Source organism: Papio anubis, chromosome 16, assembly GCF_008728515.1.
Source record: "Papio anubis isolate 15944 chromosome 16, Panubis1.0, whole genome shotgun sequence".
NCBI classification, from domain to species: Eukaryota; Metazoa; Chordata; class Mammalia; order Primates; family Cercopithecidae; genus Papio; species Papio anubis.
Window position 1 is genome coordinate 11,291,215 of NC_044991.1, and position 21,659 is coordinate 11,312,873.

General features: G+C 49.3%; 1 protein-coding gene across 2 annotated transcripts in view; it reads right to left on the bottom strand.

Annotated features, from left to right (window-relative positions):
* Positions 1–20,820, bottom strand: part of TAB1 (TGF-beta activated kinase 1 (MAP3K7) binding protein 1) — a 34,738-nt gene extending 13,918 nt beyond the window's left edge. The window contains exons 1-5 of one of the 2 annotated variants that reach the window (XM_003905561.4): positions 20,721–20,820; positions 2,866–3,002; positions 2,333–2,486; positions 798–884; positions 130–268 (exon numbers count right to left, since the gene is read on the bottom strand). In XM_003905561.4, coding sequence (XP_003905610.2) covers positions 130–268; positions 798–884; positions 2,333–2,486; positions 2,866–3,002; positions 20,721–20,753 — 550 coding nt within the window. In that variant the 5' untranslated portion in view covers positions 20,754–20,820. The other variant, XM_031656288.1, reaches the window with a different exon arrangement.
* Positions 20,821–21,659: the final 839 nt, after the last annotated feature.

Sequence of the window (21,659 nt, forward strand, 5' to 3'; positions counted from 1 at the left end):
AAACGGTTTCAGGAGACCCTGGCTTTAAAGTTCGTGAAGTCTCTGGAAAGCAGATTGTCAAATAACGCACTAGCCCCTGTGGCTGACCTCTCCCCAGCCCTCCCCGCCCTGGGACAGGAGGGGGCTCACCGACATTGGCGACGTAGAGCTTGTTGTTGAGAAGGACTGCCACAACGGCCATGGCCCCTCCCGAAATTTCCCTCTCCAGCGTCTTGAGTCTCTCAAGGATCTTCTGATACTGAGGAGGCAGCTGGTGCTGGGGCACCCCCTACAACCGTCAGCAGAGGGTCAGGGCAGGACGGAACTCTGGACCATCCTCCCAGCCTCTCCCTCTCTATTCTTAAGAGCAAAGATCCGAGGGCCCGGAGGACAGACAGACAGATGGTCCACGGCACAGCCAGGATGAAGCCTGCTCTGCAGTTCCAGGGCGAGGTTCCTCCAGGAAAGCCGGAGATGACCTAACTCACAGCACGGAGGTCAGCGCTCCAGGTGGCAGTGGGCGATGTGAGCAGGTGGGTGACAAGGGTGGGGACCCATTCAGGTTAAACGACTGGGAAAAGCCCTTTCTCATGCCCACCACTGCCTAGCCACTGCTGAGCTTCAATGTGCAGCTGCCCACAGCAGGGCAGTGAGGTCCCTCACCTGTGGCCACCCACCAGGGTCCCCCATCAGGAACTGCTCCCTCCCTAACTCCTGCTGCTCTGGCCCAGTAATGTCAAGACAAAGTAGATGAGTCCACGCTCCCTGCAAAGCTGGGCCTGGACTTGACTCCCCTGGGTGTCAGCTGGGGAAATTACCTCTGGCAGTTGCGACTGGAGGCTTGCCTTCTCAGCCAAGGCATCATCAATGGACTCCAGGAAGCTCCTCTCTACCACATCAAAGGCCTAGAGGGACACAGAACAGGGCAAAGGCTGGTTCAAAACACCACTGTCGGCCGGGCGCGGTGGCTCAAGCCTGTAATCCCAGCACTTTGGGAGGCCGAGACGGGCGGATCACGAGGTCAGGAGATCGAGACCATCCTGGCTAACACAGTGAAACTCCGTCTCTACTAAAAAAAATACAAAAAAACTAGCCGGGCGATGTGGCGGGCGCCTGTAGTCCCAGCTACTCGGGAGGCTGAGGCAGGAGAATGGCGTGAACCCGGGAGGCGGAGCTTGCAGTGAGCTGAGATCCGGCCACTGCACTCCAGCCTGGGCGACAGAGCGAGACTCCGTCTCAAAAAAAAAAAAAAACACCACTGTCACTGGTGCTAAAATGCCCTCTATTCATAATAGCAACAGGTTCGCTGTATTCACTGCAGGTCCTCGTGTGATGGGGCTTTCCACGTGACAGTCCTGCCTCTGACCCAGCACTGCAAGGCACCAGCTGCTTCCTGGAGATCACTGTCTTTGACAAAGCCCTTCAGCCCTGCACGGGTGTGCACCCTGCAGAGGCGGCACTGCAGAGGGCTGGGGCAGGAGACAGTGCGGAAGCTAAGAGCAAAGGCTTGGCGTAGGCCTGGCTGGTGTGACCTCTGGCCCCCTCACTCTCACACAATGGAGGTTAAGTGTTGTTCCGGGGCTGAGGTAAGACAGCACACCCTGGCTCTCAGCAAGGCACCTGCTCAGAGAAACTGCCAGGCCTATGACAGCTCATATGATTACTACAACTTCTTCCTGGGAGCCTTCTGTCAAACCCTGCTGGCCCCAGGACACTAGTGACACTGACACCTTCTCCCCAGTGTGAGATCTGCTGAGAATCACTGGCAATGGAGCCTGAGGCTGTGAAGGGCAGGAAAAGGCTGGCACCACTGTTCTCCGGGAACAGAAGCCCACCCTCTCATCTAACATGGGCCTGAGACATGCTCCTGAAAGGAGATGCCGGGAGGAAAGCTCCCAACAGCACAAGCAGAAACGTGGAACCAGACAACGAGGGCAGCGGCCCCTCAGAAGCGGGAGGCAAGGTCTTTCCTGAACGCCCAGGGATGCCTCCTGCACCTGGAGGCTGAGCACCAGACCACACAGGAAAGAAAGGGGTAGCTCTAAATGACCCCATTTCTACCAGGCCTTACCCTGTTCCCACCTCACACCTCTCTCCAAGCTCACATCCCCAAATGCCCCCCGTCTCCAGCAGTACCTCCCCTGCCAGCCATTGAAGGCCTGCTGCTCACTGGCTGGTCCTGGACTCCTGTTGGGTTGTGGGGGGGCCTTCGCTGGGAGCTGTTCCTCTACCGGGGTGAAGGGGCCAGCAGGATCTTCACACCAACCCTGGCAACATGCTAGCGGTGCAGGGCCCAAGCCCTGGGGTGGGGGACATGATGTGGCTGGGTCACTGCCAGCCCCGGCACCATTACCTGCAGCAGCACGCGCCGCACGTCGGCCTCGGCGTGCTCGGCATTCAGCTGGCCCAGTAGGAGCTCTGCGGACAGCCGCTGGGCTACAAAGTTGGTCACCCGGTTGCCATCGTAGCCATTGAAGACCCCATACAGGAAGCAGTTGTTCTCACTCCTGGAAGAGGGAGAGGGCAGAGGGAGGCCTGAGGCCAGGGTCTCATGGAGGTGGAGGGAGAAAGGGAAGGGAATTGGGGGAGGCTAAAGCTACAGCAGCTGCAGCTTCAGGGGCCCTCTTGGGTCCCCTGCTTTGGCCATCATTTCACTCTGGCTATGACCTTCTGGGATACCCTCCTCCCCATGCTCATGCTACCCCATCAGAGCAGGCCCTAGGCTGGTCTGAAGCCCAGCAGTGTAAAGGACAGCAGCAGAGGCCACCTCTCACCGGCCACATGTCACTGGCAAGCCCATACGAGAAAGCTGCAAGGTCGGTGTCTTTCCTTGTTCGCAAACCAACCAACTCCCTGGGCCCAACAGAGAAACGCTGGCACACACACCTGAACTTGAGCCAGCTGTCCTCTGGCGGGTGGCTCTCAGTGCCCTTGCCATCAGCAGAGTAGCTGCGGTTGGAGGCTGAGCCAACCCCAGAGAGGTGGCAGAGTGGCAGGTCATCTGTCCAGCTTGGCTGCTGCTCCTGGGGAAGGACACCAGGAAGCCGTGAGGTGCCACCGCGTCTGCAGGGTAGACCCCACCTCACCTACTGCTTCTGCAACAAAAAACTAGCAGGCCCGCAGCCCTACACAGAGGGTTCCACTTCCTTCTGAAAAACAATAATGTTTGTATGAACAGACACCTGCAGAAGGGTTTGCTGTTTTTATGGCTTATTTACAAACTGGTTCCCCAGGAAAACTGAAAGACTCCAGCATTCCTAAATGTAAGGCACAGCAATGGCCTCCAGGAGTGAGCTGTTATGAAACCTAGTGAAACACACAAATGTCGCAGACGCTTGGCAGGAAACTCTGGGGACCCCACCTCTTACTGCACTGGCTCCAAAAGCACACCAGAAAGGAATCCCTTGAGCACTGGTTGCCAACACTGCAGGCTGCAGGCCCCATCCTCAGAGTGACTGATCTGGGCAGGGCCCAGGACATCTGCAGCACAAGCCGCTCCCCATGGGTGATGCTTTCAGGTGATCTAAGACCCAGCCTGGAGAAACTCCAACTTACAAGCTAGTCTCAGTCACTCTTCTGGCACTGGGACCTCCAAGTGCCAGGGAGAGTAACTGAGACTGGCTTTTAAGTCAGAGTTTATGAGCTGGTTTATAAGACATCCTCATGCCACCCCCAGAGTCCTCTCCCATCTCCCCTGCCACATCCTTCCCTCCCAGTCTTGAATGCCTGCAGCCCTGTCCATCCCCTGCTCTTTGCCTCCACATGAACACCCCCCTTCTTCTTCCCTAGCAATTCCCTGGGTCCTTCGGGACTCTCTGGCTCAGGAGTCATCACCTCCAGGAGGTCTTCCTTCAGGATGACCCTCCCCAGGATTGGCTGATGGCCCTCTCATGTACCCCAGCGGCACCCTGGTCCCAGCACCCCTACCTGTCTGCAATGCCCATTCCACCCCACAGGATCTCAAACCAGGCTGTTCAGCATAATCACTGCAGAGCTTTAAACACACTCACACAGCGGTCCAGGCTCTGGCCCCAGCTCCGGCCCAAACGCAATTTCTGAATTTCCCAAATCTCCCTAGGGTACCTCCTGAGCATCCGTATTTTTTAAGCCCCAGGTGCGATTTGACGCAAGGCCCAGGTGCAATTCCCTGCCTCTCCCGGAAAGCTTGCCCCAAATCTGGCCTCCTACCTGAGAACTGTGCCTTGTTCACAGGGGCACTCCCAGGACCACCGTGCAGAACTAGAGCAACCTGGAATAACTGGGAGAACCACAGTCCAATTTCAAGGAAAATAAAATTTGTATTGGCTGGGTGCAGTGGCTCACGCCTGTAATCCCAGCACTTTGGGAGGCTGAGGTGGGCAGACCATTTGATGTCAGAAATTCGAGACCAGCATAGCCAACCTGGTGAAACCCCAACTCTGTCTCTGTTAAAAACACACAAAAATTAGCCAGGCATGGCAGTGCAAGCCTGTAATCCCAGCTACTGGGGAGACTGAGGCAGGAGAATTGCTTGAACCCAGGAGCCGGAGATTGCAGTGAACCGAGATCATGCCACTGCACTCTAGCCTGGGTGACAAGAGTGAGATTCTGTCTCAAAAAATAGGAAAAAAGTATTGAAAGCTTTATTGAAATATTAAACAAACACAAGCTAGAGCAACCAGATAAGAGAAAGAAATACAGGGCATCCAAACTGGCAAGGAAGACGTGAAATGATCCTGGTTTGCAGATGATATAATCTTACATTTGGAAAAACCTAGACTCCACCAAAAAACTATTAGAACTGATTAAACAAATTCAGTAAAGTTACAGGATATGGGCCGGGTGCAGTGGCTCACACCTGTAATCCCAGCACTTTGGGAGGCCCAGGCAGGTGGTTCATGAGGTCAGAAGATCGATACCATCCTGGCTAACATGGTGAAACCCCGTCTCTATTAAAAATACAAAAAATTAGCCAGGCGTGGTGGCGGGCACCTGTAGTCCCAGCTACTCAGGAGGCTGAGGCAGGAGAATGGCGTGAACCCGGGAGGCGGAGCTTGCAGTGAGTCGAGATCATGCCACTGCACTCCAGCCTGGGCGACAGAGTGATACTCAGTCTCAAAAAAAAAAAAAAAAAGTTGCAGGATATGAAATCAACATGCAAAAATCAGTAGCATTTCTATATGCCAACAGTGAATAATCTGAAAAAGAAATAAAATACACACAGATACTGTGTGCAACTTCTTACAAGTTATTGTTAAGTCTTCCAGAAAGGATGTGGAAACCACTTCAACAGGCTTTTGCAATCAGATATGTAAAAAGACTGTGGTTAGCTTTTGTGGCAAATTGTAGCTTCTGTTTAGTTATATACCGACAGGAGTGACTTCTTTTTTTTTCATTTAATTGGTTTTATTCTGCATTTATCTATTTTGGTGCTTCAGTTCTACATTTTGCACCCTGGAGCAACTTCTGCAGGGTGTGGGAGTTTGTTTTATTTTTACATTAACATGGAGTAAAACTGGCTTTTGAGGCACGCACATCTGTGAATGCTGACACATGTAGAGATGTGTGTAACTACCACCACTCTCAGGATACAGGGCAGCTCCACTCCCAACACACTCCCTCCCCTAATCCCTGGCAACCTATTTTCCACTGCTATGGCTTTGTCTTTTTAAGAATGTCATATTAAACGCCAGGTGCGGTGGCTAATGCCTGTAATCCCAGCACTTTGGGAAGCCAAGAGGGGCTGATCACTTGAGGCCAGGAATTTGAGACCAGCCTGGCCAATGTGGCGAAATCCCGTCTCTACTAAAAGTACAAAAATCAGCCGGGCGTGGTGGCATACACCTGTAATTCCAGCTACTCAAGAGGCTGAGGCACGAGAATCACCTGAACCCGAGAGGCAGAGGTTGCCATGAGCCGAGACTGCACGCCACTGCACTCCAGCCTGGGTGACGGAGTGAGACTCTGTCTCCAAAAGAGGGCGAGGCCAGCGGTGGCTCAAGCCTGAAATCCCAGCACTGGGAGGCCGGGGAGATGGGGATCCGAGGTCAGGAGAGATCGAGACCATCTTAAGCGAACACGGTGAAAACCCGATCTCTACTAAAATACAAAAACTAGCGAGGCTGAGGTGGCAGGCGCCTGTAGTCCCAGCTACTCCAGGAGGCTAGGCAGAGAATAGAAGCGGGAACCGGAGGCGGAGCTTGCAGTGAGCTGAGATCCGGCCTAGCACTCCAACCTGGAGTGACAGAGCAGACTCCGTCTCAAAAAAAAAAAAAAAAAAAAAAAAAAAGAATGTCACATAAGAAATGATGCAGTAAACATGATCACCTGAGACTGGCTTTTTTCACTCAATATTATGTCTCTAAGATTCATCCAAGTTGTTGGCTTGTGTGCACCAATAGCCTGTTTCTCTCTTTTGTAGAGTAATATACCATTGTTTGGATGTAGCATAGTTTGTCTATCCATTCATCCACTGAAGGACATTTGGGCTGTTTCGTTTCTTATAATTACGAAGAAATGTGCTATAAATATTCATGTACAGGTTTTTGTATGAACGTAACTTTTCATTTATCCAGGGTAAATACCTAGGAGTGAGAGGGCTGGCTCATGTGCTAAGTATATGTTTAACTTTATAGGAACATGCCGAACTGTTTTCCAGAGTGGCTGAACCATTTGCATTTCCAATGCTGAGTTTTGGCTGCTCCACATCCTTGCCACCATGTGGTATTGTCTTTTTCTTTTTCTGAATTTAGATATTCTAAGAGGTGGGTAGTGGTATCTCATCGTGGCTTTAATCTGCACTTCCTAACGGCTAACGACATTGAGTATCTTTCATATGTTTATTTGGCACGCACTCATCCTCTCTGGCGAAACACAAGTTTTTTCCCCGTTTTTAAATTACGTTATTTTCTTAACTATTGTGTTCTAGGAGTTCTTTTTATTTGTAACTTAGTATTTCATTCACTCAAGTAGTGTCTTTCGCAGAGCAAAAGGTTTTAGTTTAGATGAAGTCCATTTAATCAATTTTTTCTCTTTCATGGTTCACGCTTTTGCAGTCATGTTTCTGAACCCTCTGTCCAGCCCCAGGTCACGAAGAGTGCCTATGTTTTTTCCTAAAAGTTTTATAGTTTTACATTTTACATTTAGATCTGTGATCCATTTTGAATTAATTTCTGTGTAAGGTAGGAAAGAGGTTTAGGTCCATTTTTTTTTTTCATTCCGATATCCAATCATTCCAACACCATTTGTTGAAAAGACTAGCTTTTCTCCATTGAACTGTGTGGGTCTACTTCTAGACTCTATTCTGTTCCTGTGATCGGTGTGTCTACCCCTCCACCCATACTACATTCTTGATTACCGTCGCTTTACTGTAAGTCTTTTTTTTTTTTTTTTTTTTTTTTTGAGACTGAGTCTGGCTCTGTCGCCCAGGCTGGAGTGCAGTGGCCGGATCTCAGCTCACTGCAAGCTCCGCCTCCCGGGTTTACGCCATTCTCCTGCCTCAGCCTCTGGAGTAGCTGGGACCACAGGCGCCCGCCACCTCGCCCGGCTAGTTTTTTGTATTTTTTAGTAGAGACGGGGTTTCACCGTATTAGCCAGGATGGTCTCGATCTCCTGACCTTGTGATCCGCCCGTCTCAGCCTCCCAAAGTGCTGGGATTACAGGCTTGAGCCACCGCGCCCGGCTACTGTAAGTCTTAAAATTGGCTACTGTGAGTCTCCTAATCTTATTGCTCTTTTTCAAAATTGTTTTGGCTATTTGAGTTCCTTTGCCTTTTCATATAAATTTTAGAATCAGCTTGCTTATATCCACAAGTCTTGTTGGGATTTTTATTGGAACTGTTTTAAATCTACAGATCAATTTGGAGAAAACAGACATTGTCACCATGTTGAGCCTTCTAATCCATTAACATGGTGTGTCTCTACACTTATTTATGTCTTCATTAGGTGACTTTTATTTATTTATTTTTATTAACACAATTTTACCACAAGGTCTGAAAAGCTACTAATGCCTTCCAATAGCCTTTGAAAACAGACACTATAACCAAAACCTACTAATGGAAATGAAAAAAAAAAGGGAGATGAAATGACAATAAGTGCTAGCTGAGCCAATTATGTCACGACTAAATAAAAAAATAAAAAAAGTAGAAATGGCAACAATAGGCCTGGAATTCTGCTCAGCTCCTCATAACACCAGGCTTAAATTTAACACATTCAGTTCAAGCAACGCCAAAAGAAAAACCGCTGGCCCGGCGCAGTGACTCACGCCTGTAATCCCAGCACTTGGGGAGGCTGAGGCAGGTGGATCACTTGAGGTCAGGAGTTTGAGACCAGCCTGGGCAATGTGGCAAAATCCTGTCTCTACTAAAAATACAAAAATTAGCCAGGCGTGGTGGTGCGTGCCTGTAATCCCAACTACTCAGGAGGCTGAGGCAGGAGAATCGCTTGAATGCAGGAGGTGGAGGTTGCAGTGAGCTGAGATCATGCCACTGCACTCCAGCCTGGGTGACAGAGTAAGACTCAGTCTCAAAAAGAAGAAGAAAAACGGCTTCGCAGCAACACAAAATTGGGTCTAGTTATAATACTGAACTGTTTCATTTTAAAGCAAAATTAATGTCTCTCTTAACATAAATGGGAACTTAGTCTTCAGGACCCATATATGATATTATGTGATTACAGTACATTAAATCACTACATACATTCTTTCAACGAATACCTGCTGAGCATTTGCAACAGTCTGGCAGTATTCTGGGTACTGGGGACACAGAAGAGAAAACAGAGAGGTTCCTTATTTGAAGTTTCCCTTCTAGGGAGAGAGAGAATTCAAACACACAATACAATCATAAACAAGGCAATCTCAGACAGGGCTATGTGCTAGGGAGAAAAAACATCATAGTAAAGGGACACAGCGTGACGGGCGGGGGGGCCTCTAGATGAAGTGGTCAGAAAAGCAGACCTCTCTGGGGAGGTGACCTCTGAGCCAGACCTGAATGACTATGGGGCAGTGATCTAGAAGGCAGAGAAGGAGCCTTCCGGGCAGAGGGAACAGCATGTGCAAAGACCCTAAGACGGAAAAAAGCACGCTAGGTTTACAGAAGCACGAGAAGGCCAGTGTGGCCTCTCTAGTGAGCACAGGGGAAAAGAGGCTCCATGCCATGTTTGCAAATACCTATGCACGTATGTGCCTGGGTGGGAGGGCAGTGCAAAGCCTCTGGGCCATGGTAATGACTAATAACCAGTGAATTAATTATTCTTCAGGTAACTGATATGTTGCCAATTATTCCCTATGTCTTAGATCTGCTTAGTATATTTCCATTTCCAGCCAACTCACAAAAGTCTCCTATAACCAGGCAAATATACTTCCAAAGGTAGCTCCTTTTCTAGTCTGTCTCCCGCCACCAGCTGGAATGAAATTAAATATGAGGTTAAGCAGAAGTACAAAAGCATCTCCCCAGTCAGGAGTATCCCATGTCTTCCTCCTGAAAAGATGGCCAAAGAAGTCAATATTTAGCACCCCAAAGTGCCACAGGTGTTTTAAAGCATGGGAGGAAAAGACATTTCTATTTTCTAGAGCCCTGGGATTAAAAATGAGATTAAGGGCCGGGCGCGGTGGCTCACGCCTGTAATTCCAACACTTTCGGAGGCTGAGGTGGGCGGATCACAAGGTCAGGAGATCGAGACCACAGTGAAACCCCATCTCTACTAAAAATACAAAAAAAATTAGCTGGGTGCGATGGCAGGCGCCTGTAGTCCCAGCTACTCACGAGGCTGAGGCAGGAGAATGGCGTGAACACGGGAGGCAGAGCTTTCAGTGAGCCGAGATTGCGCCACTGCACTCCAGCCTGGGCGACAGAGCCAGACTCCATCTCAAAAAAAAAAAAAAAAAAAAAAAAAAGAGATTAAGATGGAATTAACTCATCCTCTCATGTGAGATGAATAATACTAACACAAATGTGTTGCCACAACGCAAAACCTGTCTTCGATGCTGCAATCACAGTTACCTCCTCTGCCAGTATCTAACTCCCATAAGGGACAGACACGGGCTTCCAAGGACTTGAATCTTTCTAAAAAAATCCACACTTTGCAGCAAAAAATAAATATCACCAAGCAAATTATGGGTCCGTTCCACATTAGACACACACTATTAAAAAAGGCCGGTGAGGCCGGGCGCGATGACCCACTCCTCTAATCCCAGCACTCTGGGAGGCCAAGGTGGGTGGATCACCAGGTCAGGAGTTCAAGACCAGCCTGGCCAATATGGTGAAACCCTGTCTGTCTCTACTAAAAATACAAAAATCAGCCAGGCGGCCGGGCGCAGTGGCTCAAGCCTGTAATCCCAGCACTTTGGGAGGCCTAGGCGGGTGGATCACAAGGTCAGGAGATCGAGACCATCCTGGCTAACATGGTAAAACCCCGTCTCTACTAAAAATATAAAAAATTAGCCGGGTGAGGTGGCGGGCGCCTGTAGTCCCAGCTACTCGGAGGCTGAGGCGGGAGAATAGCGTGAACCCGGGAGGCGGAGCTTGCAGTGAGCCGAGATCGCGCCACTGCACTCCAGCCTGGGCCACACAGCAAGACTCCGTCTCAAACAAACAAACAAACAAACAAACAAAATCAGCCAGGCATGGTGGCAAGCACCTGTAGTCTCAACTACTTGGAAGGCTGAGGTAGAAGAATCGCTTGAACCCAGGAGGTGGAGGTTGCAGACAGCCAAGATCGCGCGTGCCACCGCACTCCAGCCTGGATGACAGAGCAAGACTCTGCCTCAAAAAAAAAAAAAAAAAAGGCCAGTGAAATTGTCTTCCACAAGTAAAGAAAGAAACAAGCTCAAACAGGCAACTAAGGAACTTGCCACGTTGGTGTGTCATGGCACAAGAACAATTCATCTAAGAGCATTTCACAACAGGAGACCAGGAGTAAGCTGATGATCTACTGACCACTGTATGCTGTGCTGTATTTGGCTGATGTGGGAATAATAAACTTTCCCAAATGAGAAAACCTGTGTGTCTGACGGCAGTCAATCTACTGAGCAAGTGCCTTGTTCACTAAGTACCTGTGAATAGTGTCTAGATATTTCAACACTACTAAGTACTTTTTTAGGAAATCTGATTTTCATAATGTTGAGGCAGTAATATTTCGGGAATTTATTATTTTATAAACTGGCAAATGGTGTTTGGGTCAACAGGTATAGGCACCAGTACTATTGTTTATCTAAGGAGCCTTGGTCCATTCTTGGTAAAAACACTCCAGAAAACAGAAACTGATGGCTCCTTTCTGAACATACTACTCTATGTATACTTCAGCCCTAATGCTGGCATCTTACTCAGTGCGGAACACTTCATTAAGATCAGGGTCGGCCGGGCGCGGTGGCTCACGCCTGTAATCCCAGTACTGTGGGAGGCCGAGGCGGGCGGATCGCGAGGTCAGGAGATCACCATCCTGGCTAACATGGTGAAACCCCGTCTCTACTAAAAATACAAAAAATTAGCCGGGCGTGGTGGCAGACGCCTGTAGTCCCAGCAATTCTGGAGGCTGAGGCAGGAGAATGGCGTGAACCCGGGAGACAGCTTGCAGTGAGCCGAGATCATGCCACTGTACTCCAGCTTGGACAACAGAGCAAGACTCTGTCTCAAAAAAAAAAAAAAAGGTCAGGGTCACAGGGCTGGGTGCGGTGGCTTACACCTGTAATCCCAGCACTTTGAGAGGCCGAGGTGGGCGGATCACGAGGTCAAGAGATTGAGACCATCCTGGCTAACACAGTGAAACCCTGTCTCTACTAAAAATACAACAAATTAGCTGGGTGAGGTGGTGGGCGCCTGTAGTCCCAGCTACTCTGGAGGCTGAGGCAGGAGAATGGCGTGAACCCAGGAGGCAGAGCTTGCAGTGAGCCGAGATCACGCCACAGCACTCCAGCCGGACGACAGAGTGAGACTCCCTCTCAAAACAAAACAACAACAACAACAACAAAAGAAAGATCAGGGCCATAGCAAGGCTGCCCACTCCATTACTTCACACAGAACTGGAGGTGTTAGCCCAGGCAGTTAGAGTAAAGAATGAGAGCATAAAAATCGGGAAAGAAGTCATTTCTATTTGCAGCTGATAGGACAGTACGCCTGGCAACCCTAAAGAATCAATGAAAAACTAACACAAACAGTAAAAGAAATCAGTTAGGCGGCAGGATAGAAAATCAAAGTATGCAAATCAACAACTTTCATATACCCAAGAGAAGATGAGAATCTAGCCTCTATGTAAAATAACAAGGTCCTTTTCCTGTGAGTTTCTACCATGTCTGTCTCCCCCAAACTACTATAGAAGGTTGTTTTAAATCTAAATTTGTATCAGTCGAATTATATATTAATGCATTCATCCCAGCCTTCCAGACTGTGGACAGTTTTGAATTTTGCCCTTTGACAGACTGACAATCTCACTCAGCTGTGTATCTTGTACAGACAAGGCCTTCTACACACGGTTCCAAACGATCTCTAAAAAACTGTGACCAGAACAAAAAGCATGAGAAGCTAACCATACTGGTAAGACCAAACACCACAGAAGGGAAATAAAACCTCCACCAAACATTTGACTTACCTGAAAGGCCAAATAAATATTTTGGGGGCCTCAAATGAAGAAACTTGATTGACCCCAGAGGTAAAGTCAAACTTGTTGACCCCAGAGGTAAAGTCACAGAGACAAGCACACACTTTAAAACAAACCGACTATTTCTATATATGCACCTTGTTATTTTACCTTGTTCAAAGTTCTATTTATAGGCTGGGCGTGGTGGCTCACGCCTGTAATCCCAGCACTCTGGGAGGCTGAGGTGGGTAGATCATTTGAGGTCAGGAGTTCGAGACCAGCCTGACCAACACGGTGAAACCCCGGCTCTACTAAAAATACAAAAATTAGCCGGGCATGGTGGCAGGCACCTGTAGTCCCAGTTACTTGGGAGGCTAAGGCAGAACTGCTCGAACCCGGGAGGCAGAGGTGATGAGTGCAGAGGCAGAGTGCAGTGAGCCGAGACCATGTCACTGCACTCCAGCCTCGGCAACAGAGTGAGACTCTGTCTCAAAAGCAAAGAAACAAACAAACAAACCCAAACAAACAAACAAAAACCAAAGTTCTATTTATTTGACTTTGGTTTCGTACTTTTTTTTTTTGAGTTGGAGTTTCACTCCTGTTGCCCAGGCTGGAGTGCAGTGGTGCAATCTCGGCTCACTACAACCTCCGCCTCCCAGGTTCAAGCGATTCTTCTGCCTCACCCTCCTGAGTAGTACTTTGGTACTCTTTAAACATTAAGTTTCTAGTCAATCTGTCATGGCCTTCTATAAAAAGAAAGAGAGAAGGTCCTTCGGGTGTGGTGGCTCACGCCTGTAATCCCAGCACTTTGGGAGGCAGAGGTGGGCGGATCATGAGGTCAAGAGATTGAGACCATCCTGGCTACCACAGTGAAACCCTGTCTCTACTAAAAATTAGCTTGGCGTGGTGGCGGGCGCCTGTAGTCCCAGCTACTCGGGAGGCTGAGGCAGGAGAATGGGGTGAACCCGGGAGGTGGAGATTGCAGTGAGCTGAGATCGCGCCACTGCACTCTAGCCTGGGCGACAGAGCGAGACTCCGTCTCAAAAATAAAAAGTAAAAAATAAATTTAAAAAAAAAAAGAAACAAAGAGTAAGAAAAAAATTACCCAAAGAGCGTATGTAAAAGTACCCATGGTAAGGCAAAGCCTGTCCTTTTCTATCTTTTTAAGTCCTATCTACCCCAAAGGCCCTGCTCAAATCCATCTAGGGCCAGAGGTGCATGATTCCCAAACCTCAATCATCACTCACCATCTTCAAGAAATTATCTTTCACTCAAATGATTCCTTTTCTTTCTTTCTTTTTTTTTTTTTTAGAGACATGGTCTCGCTCTGTCACCCAGGCTGAAGTATAGTGGCACAATCACGGCTCACTGCAGCCTTGAAATCCTAGACATCAGCTATCCTCCTGCCTCAGCCTCTCGAGTAGCTAGGACTACAGGTACACCACCACACCCAGGTGATTTCATTTTGAATGTAAACTTTTCCAGTATTATAGGTGGAAAACCAGTATTACTTGCCACATCTAGACGATCATAAAAAACAAAACAAGGTTATTCACTTTAGCTGAACCTATTGCTGGCTATATTGCTGGAGCCCTATTCTATGTTTAACAATGGGACTGGGGGTGGATCAGCAAGTATCAGAAAGATGGTGAGGAACATACTAGGATCAAACCAAGTTTTTTTTTTTCTTGATATCATTAGAAAGTCTGAGAGAGAACGGAAAAGCACAGTCTTCTCAATTTGTAAGATCAGTTTTGTTTGCTGCCACAAACCACCTCGCTGTATGCCCCAGACTGGGAAAATGCTGCCCAAGACCATGGGGCCCTCCCCTGAGAAACCTATCCCAGTGGCCCCGCTGTGCATGCTGGGTGCCCCACTTACTGGCCATTCACCAAGTGGCCCTATGGCAACCCTTGTGCTATAGCCTGGTATTATTAATTAGATTATCTTATTTCACTGATTTGAAGACCTACATTTTCCACATGTTAACATCTCTGGAGTTGGTATGTTACAAGTTAATTAGCTGTGAGTTCTCTTTCTGAGCAATATACAAAACATTGATGTGTCCTTAAAATATCAGTGTCTTAGATCCAATGACACATACGCAGTTTCTCACGTAATTCGGGCGCTCACCAGATACTGATTCACTACAGTGGCCGGAGAACCTCAGGAGGTTCTGCCAGTGTGGGAGTGAGAGGATCTGGTCTTCTCTGTGTTCCCCAGCAGACTCACGCTGCTGCAGCTGAGTGGGCTTGAATCGTGTTCTCCCATTTCTTTCCATCTCCATCGAGGATTAGCCACACCGAGCGTCCATTGCTGATTCCATTAAAGCCTACAGGATTGCCAAGTCTCTCGCTTCCTTCCTCCACATTTCTGAACAATTTTCAGAAAGGTCATGTACTTTCTATTCACACAAACCACCCACCCCTCCACCCCTGCACACACTGATGCATACTTTCTCCCACGCCCCCAAATGCCAGGCCTGCCAGCACCAGCCGTGAGCGGCGCTGGAGCGCAGGGAGCAAGAGTCTGCGAGAAACTGAGAAGGGGGCGTCTCTCACTCAGCACAGCCTCATCGCGGAGCCACTGCAACACACACAACAGTGAACACAGGACTTAACTCTTCCATGTCTGAGAAATGAACTGCTCATGAGAAATTTCACAAAAATACGGTAAGAAGTCTGTTTCAAAAGACCTAATTTCAACTTGATTTTATGAAGGAGTTTCCAAAATTCATGTTTCGGTATGAAAAGCTTCTACAGTGATCCAACAGTATTTAACCCATCAAGGCCTTGACAAACACCCTGTACGTGATGTAAGCATTCACTCCTCATGTACATATGTGTCCATGCCACGTAATAGTTCATCAAGTACCCACATAGCCTCATCTCAAAGTCCTGGGCAGCAGAAATGGACAAAGAATAGTTCCAAGCTCAGGCCACAGCTTGAATATCAAATTACGGTATGAAAAGACCAAGTGTTTTTGTGGTGAAAGCACCCAAATTCCTTAGAAGCGAAAAAGAAGCTCAGAAAGGGAGACTCGACCGGGCGCGGTGGCTCAAGCCTGTAATCCCAGCACTTTGGGAGGCCAAGACGGGCGGATCACGAGGTCAGGAGATTGAGACCATCCTGGCTAACACAGTGAAACCCCGTCTCTACTAAAAAATACAAAAAACTAGCCGGGCGAGGTGGCGGGCGCCTGTAGTCCCAGCTACTCGGGAGGCTGAGGCAGGAGAATGGCGTAAACCTGGGAGGCGGAGCTTGCAGTGAACTGAGATCCGGCCACTGCACTCCAGCCTGGGCGACAGAGCGAGACTCCGTCTCAAAAAAAAAAAAAAAAGAAAGGGAGACTCACATTCTCAGGAAGACGGCTCGGAACAGGTGAGCAACAGACCTTTCTCTCCAAAAAGCTTCCAAGGCCCCAATGCCCCCACCACCTCTAACCTTCCGGATGACCCACTTCTCTGAGACCAGCTCCACTTCTGGCCCCCACTTCTCCCACCAGTTTTCATTGAAGGTTCTCTATGTCGTCATCCTAAAGAGCTCCTCATTCATTCTTAAAGGGGCTAATAATAATTGTGGCCACTTCCAATGTGCTAGGGCAGCAGCTGAGTGTACGCAACGGGTATAGGTGCTGCCCTCATGGACCTTTTTATTTTAGTGGCTATGTATTTATTTTAACATCCTTTAGATAAATTACACAGCTAGCACCTGTGATTTCAGATATAATTGCTCAGGACATGTCGAAGTTTAAAAAATTGATTTTAAGCTTACTTTCTTTTTTTTTTTTGAAACAGGGTCTTGTTGTGTCACCCAGTCTGGAGTACAGTGATGGGATCATAGCCTCACTGCAACCTCAAACTTCTGGGCTCAGGCAATCACCCCATTCAGTCTTCTAAGTACTACAGGCACATACCACCGTGCCCCAGTATTTTTTTTTTTTAAAGATGGAATCTCACTATGTTACCCAAGCTGATCTGGAACTCCTGGCCTCAAGTGATCCTCCTGCCTCAGCCTCCCAAAGGGCTGGGATTCCGAGCATGAGCCACCATGCCTAGCCTGATTTTCTTTTTTATAATTAAGTAACAGTACAGGCAAAATCAAACTCTTGATTCCCCCTGCCCCAGGGTGCCCCTCTTCCAGGGCTCCCTCACCTAATAAATGGCACCACTGTTGTTTAAACCAAAACCTTAAGAGAACTTTTTGACTCTTCTTCCTCTGTTATGCACCTCACATTCAATCCATCAGCAAATCACGTCACCTCTTCCTCCAAAACACAACTGGAATCTGACACTTCCCACCATTCCTCTGCCACGCCCATGGCCAAGCCACCTTCTCACACCTGGATGACTCTAGGAGTCTCTTACGAGGTCCCAGGCTTCCACTGTAACCATTCAAACTCAAAAGAAGGATTTTTCGGCAGGGTGCGGTGGCTCATGCCTGTAATCCCAACACTTTGGGAGGCCGAGGTGGGCGGATCACGAGGTCAGAAGATCAAGACCATCCTGGCTATCATGGTGAAACCCCGTTTCTACTAAAAAAAAAAAAAAAAATACAAAAAGTTAGCTGGGTGTGGTGGCAGGCGCCTGTAGTCCCAGCTACTCAGGAGGTTGAGGCAGAATGGCGTGAATCCAGGAGGCAGAGCTTGCAGTGAGCTGAGATTGCGCCACTGCACTACAGCTGGAGCAACAGAGCGAGACTCTGCCACACACACAAAAAAAAAACAAAGAGGGATTTTTCTCCAATCATAAGTCACATCACATCAGGTCCCTAGTCAACCTGCTCCCCAGGAAAGCTTCGCATCACATGAAGAATGGAATCCAGAGGCCACATCAGGACCTGTGAAGCCCAGCATGGCCCCCGGCTTCCTCAGACCTCAGCTACTCCCATGCACCCCCAAAGCACTCCACCCAGCTGTACCAGCACCCCTGAGGCTCCTGAAACAGCAGCCTTTGCATCTCTGCTCCCTTGGGCAGGAACGCTGCCCCCATTTCCCCCTTTTCATCTCATCAAATGTAGAGAAGTCTTCCCTTACCACCCTGTCCAAAATGGCACCCCCAGCATTCTGTGTGTGAATCCAGACTGCTCCTCACAGCACCACCTGATGCTGTAGTTTGGATATTACAATATCACAGATGATCTGTATCTGTTCAGTGCTCACTGTCTGTGCCCTTTACTAGACCATCAGCTCCACAAAGGCGGTGTCTCCTGCACCTGCAGGGTGCCTAGCACATAGTGAGTGCTCAGGGACATTTAAGGGAATGAACAGCAGACATTCACTCATGGCAGCACTGAAGGTAGAAGTTTCTGGTTAGCTGGCAACCAAACCAGGCTAGTAGTGGAACGTGTCAGTTCCTTTAACACCAACAATACTCCCCAGAGTCCTCTTGGTTTGGAGAAACTAAGGCTCAGGGACATAAAGTGATTTGCCCAAAGCCAGTATGAGACTAATACTGTTTTATCCGGCTGAAAGGTCTAGGTCTTTCTGAACACATCAAGCTTTCCTTAGAACCTCTTTGTGGCCAGGCACAGTGGCTCACACCTGTAATCCTAGCACTTTGGGAGGCCCAAGAGGGCAGATTGCTTGAGCCAGGAGTTCAAGACCAGCCTAGGCAATGTGGTGAAACCGTATCTCTACTAAAAATACAAAAGTTAGCTGGTGTGGTGGTGCACACCTGTAATCCCAGCTACTTGGGAGACTGAGGCACAAGAATCACTTGAACCCAGGAAGCAGAGGTTGCAGTGAGCCGAGATCACACCACTTCACTCCAGTCTGGCCGACAGAGTGAGATCCTGTCTCCTCCACACCCCCACAAAAAAGTTTTTTGCTTCCAAAGACCTTTCAAGGTACCACAGTGCCTGCGATGATGCTCCACCAAGTGATCTACCATGTGGTCCCAGTATACCCTTGCAAATGCCATTCCTGCGAACCCCCAGTGACCCAGACAAATTAGGCCACTCTGCAGCCCCTCAATACATAGACTTGTAATACTAATTGTATTTAACTTGTGAAAAGCTTAACAAACACATGCACACATATTTAAACACCTGTCCTTAGCCAGATGTGGTGGCTCACGCCTGGAATCCCAGCACTTTGGGAGGCCAAGGCAAGAGGATTGCTTGAACCCAGGAGTCTAGACCAGCCTGGGCAACATGGTGAAACGCCATCTCTAGGAAGAAAAACAAAAATAAAAACACACACACATGTCCTCCTGGAATGGCCCTCCTCTCCTCTGCGTGGTAAACTCCTATCATCCTTTAAAGCCTTTAAAATTCTCTGCTGTCCACCCAGGGCTCTTGACACAGGTCTACGACAACACGACAGTGCCCCAGGTATTGTACCAGTGGCATATGCTCCTTCTCCCAAGCTGGTCTGCAAATGCAGTGAGGGTGGGCAACACGCCTCATTCATCTTTGCCCAGCAGCCACAGAGCAGCAGCCCTCACAGGCATCTCTGAATGCAGGTGTCTGAGCTGAGCTGCTCTCCCCAGACTTGAGACAGTGGACGTGACATCAGCAAGCCCTACACATCACCTGGACATCCGTACACCCTGTGAGAAGGGATGTTCTGATCATCATGAGGGTGGAGGGGCCTTCTGAGGACATCCCTGCCATCCCTTTGCCTTGCACCAAGATGCAATGTGTTTAAAGCTAACTATTCTTTCTTTAAAAAAGGCCACCACCACCTGGATAAACACATTCTGGGGCTAGTAGAGCTGGCCTTCTGACTAACACAATTCCCTTCGGTTCCATCACATCTAGGTAGGGGAGAAGCTGGTAGCCACATGACCCAGGTGTCTGCTCTCTTCTCAGCAAGCCAACTCAGCCTGCACCATTTACCATTTTCCCTCCCAATGTCACAATCCAACCAGCGTTTCCCAAACGCTAACTACAGCGGGGACATTTATACAGGAACCTTGTCCTCTGGGAACTTACAAAGCAGAGGGCCAGCTGTCTAAAGTCAATGCCAACTCAGTAACAAGACAGACCTGCCCAGTAGTAATAAAATAAAGGGGCAGCAAAGATGTGGAGGGGAAGACAGCAATCCCCACTGGGGAGGCCTGCGAACTGTGCTTCTGGGAGAATAATTTCAAGGCTCTGCTTCCAGGTTATCCCTGAGCCAATGTCTGCTCACTTCTGTGAAGCCAAGGGCAAGCACTGGACCTGGCTGCAAACGTTACTCATCCTTTCACAAGTATTTACTGAGTGCCCAGCACATGGTGGTAGGTATTAGAGACACAGCGGTAAACAAATCACAGGTCCCTGTTTTTAAGGAGTTTACTTTTTCTAGTACAGGAGGCAGACAAGTCCATAGGCAATTCCAACACAGTGCCATGAACAGGGAGGACCCAGGAGGCCGGCACCCTACCCTAGTAGGTCAGAGTCGGCCATGGTGCCAACAAGCGTGTGCATCTATGTTCACATGCGCGTCAGAGGACGCAGGGCCTGGAAGACAGCGCCAAACCCATGAGGGTCCAGACCGGGGACAGGGATGAGTCTGAAGACAATTCTTCCACTCAGCGCTCTCGCCTTAGGAGAAGGAAACTGAGGCTAAGGGAGACACAGTCAGTTAGAGCCAGGACCAGAACCCAGTGACAGCCACCACTGGTCATTCCTTTAGTACAGCCCAGGGATTAAGGGGGTTTCTGGAATCACACTGCCTGATTTTTAATCCTGCCTCGATACTTACCATTTGTGTGGCCTTAGGCAAACGACCACCTCTGTGTCTCAGTCTATCAAAGAGGAATAACAGTAGCACCTATGTCAGGGGGCTGCTACGAAAAAGAAACTGACAAATGTAAAGCAATTAACACAACGCCAGGGATGCTGTAAGCGGTACACAGTGGATGCTGCTGTTATTGTACGACTGCTCGGTGCCGCAGTGGGCTCGAGACTCGGGTAGCTCTGCTGCCGCGCGCCGTGTTCCCTTCTGGATCCAGGACGCTCCCGCCCTCGACGCCCGGCAGCAGCGGCCCACAGCCCCAATGCCTTTGCCCCGGGGGCCGGGCCCGCCGCGCATACGTGCCCCGGCCTCGGGAAAAAGGGGGCCAACCCGAGGAGAGGAGGAGGCTGACACACCCCACCACGGAGAGGGCGGCTGTCCAAAATCGGAGAAGGAGCCGTTCCTGCAGCCGACAGCCCCCCACGCCCAGACTCCCAACCCCAAGCCCGGAGAGCGGGCCAGTTCCTCACACTCTGCAGCAGGCTCCTCCTCTGCGCCGCCATCTTGGAGGAACCCCTGCGGGCGCGCCCGCCTCCCCGCAGAGCAGCGAGTGGGGCGGCTAGAGCGGCCCGAAGGAGTCGAGGATGACCGCGCTGCCGGGGAGCATGCGCCCAGCGCCACCCCACGGCCGAAGAGGGATGGGGCCGTAGCGGACCGTGTGCGCAGGCGCGCTCATGAGGGTTTTTTTTGTTTTTTGTTTTTTGTTTTTCCCCGGGGTCGATTGCTCCTCGCTCATCTTTATTTTTTATTTTTTGAGATAGGGTCTCACTCTGTCACGCAGGCTGGAGTGCAGTGGCGCGATCACAGCTCCCTGCAACCTCTGCCTCCCGGCCTCAAGCGATTCTCCTGCCTCAGCCTCCCGAGTAGCTGGGACTACAGGCATGAGCCACCACGCCTGGCTAATTTTGTATTTTTAGTAGAGAAGGGGTTTCGCCATGTTGGCCAGGCTGGTCTTGAACTCCTGAGGGTTCTTTGTGAACACAGTTGGGGCGGGGGAGGACAATTCATTAACTCAGCAAATGCTCACTAGGTGACCCCGCCTGGCTCCATAGTGGGTTCTGCAGCAAGAAAGACCGGCCTTCAAAAAGCTAACATTTTATTTTATTTTATTTTATTTTATTTTATTTTATTTTATTTTGTTTTGTTTTGTTTTGTTTTGTTTTGTTTTGTTTTGTTTTGTTTATTTATGAGACGGACGCTTGCTCTGTCGCCCAGGCTGGAATGCAATGGTGTGATCTGGGCTCACTGCAACCTCTGTCTCCTGGGTTCAAGTGATTCTCCTGCCTCAGCCTCCCGAGTAGCTGGGGTTACAGGCACCCGCCACCACCACTGGCTAATCTTTTAAATTTTTTGTAGAGACAGGGTACCACTATGTTGGCCAGGCTGGTCTCAAACTCCTGGCCTAAAAC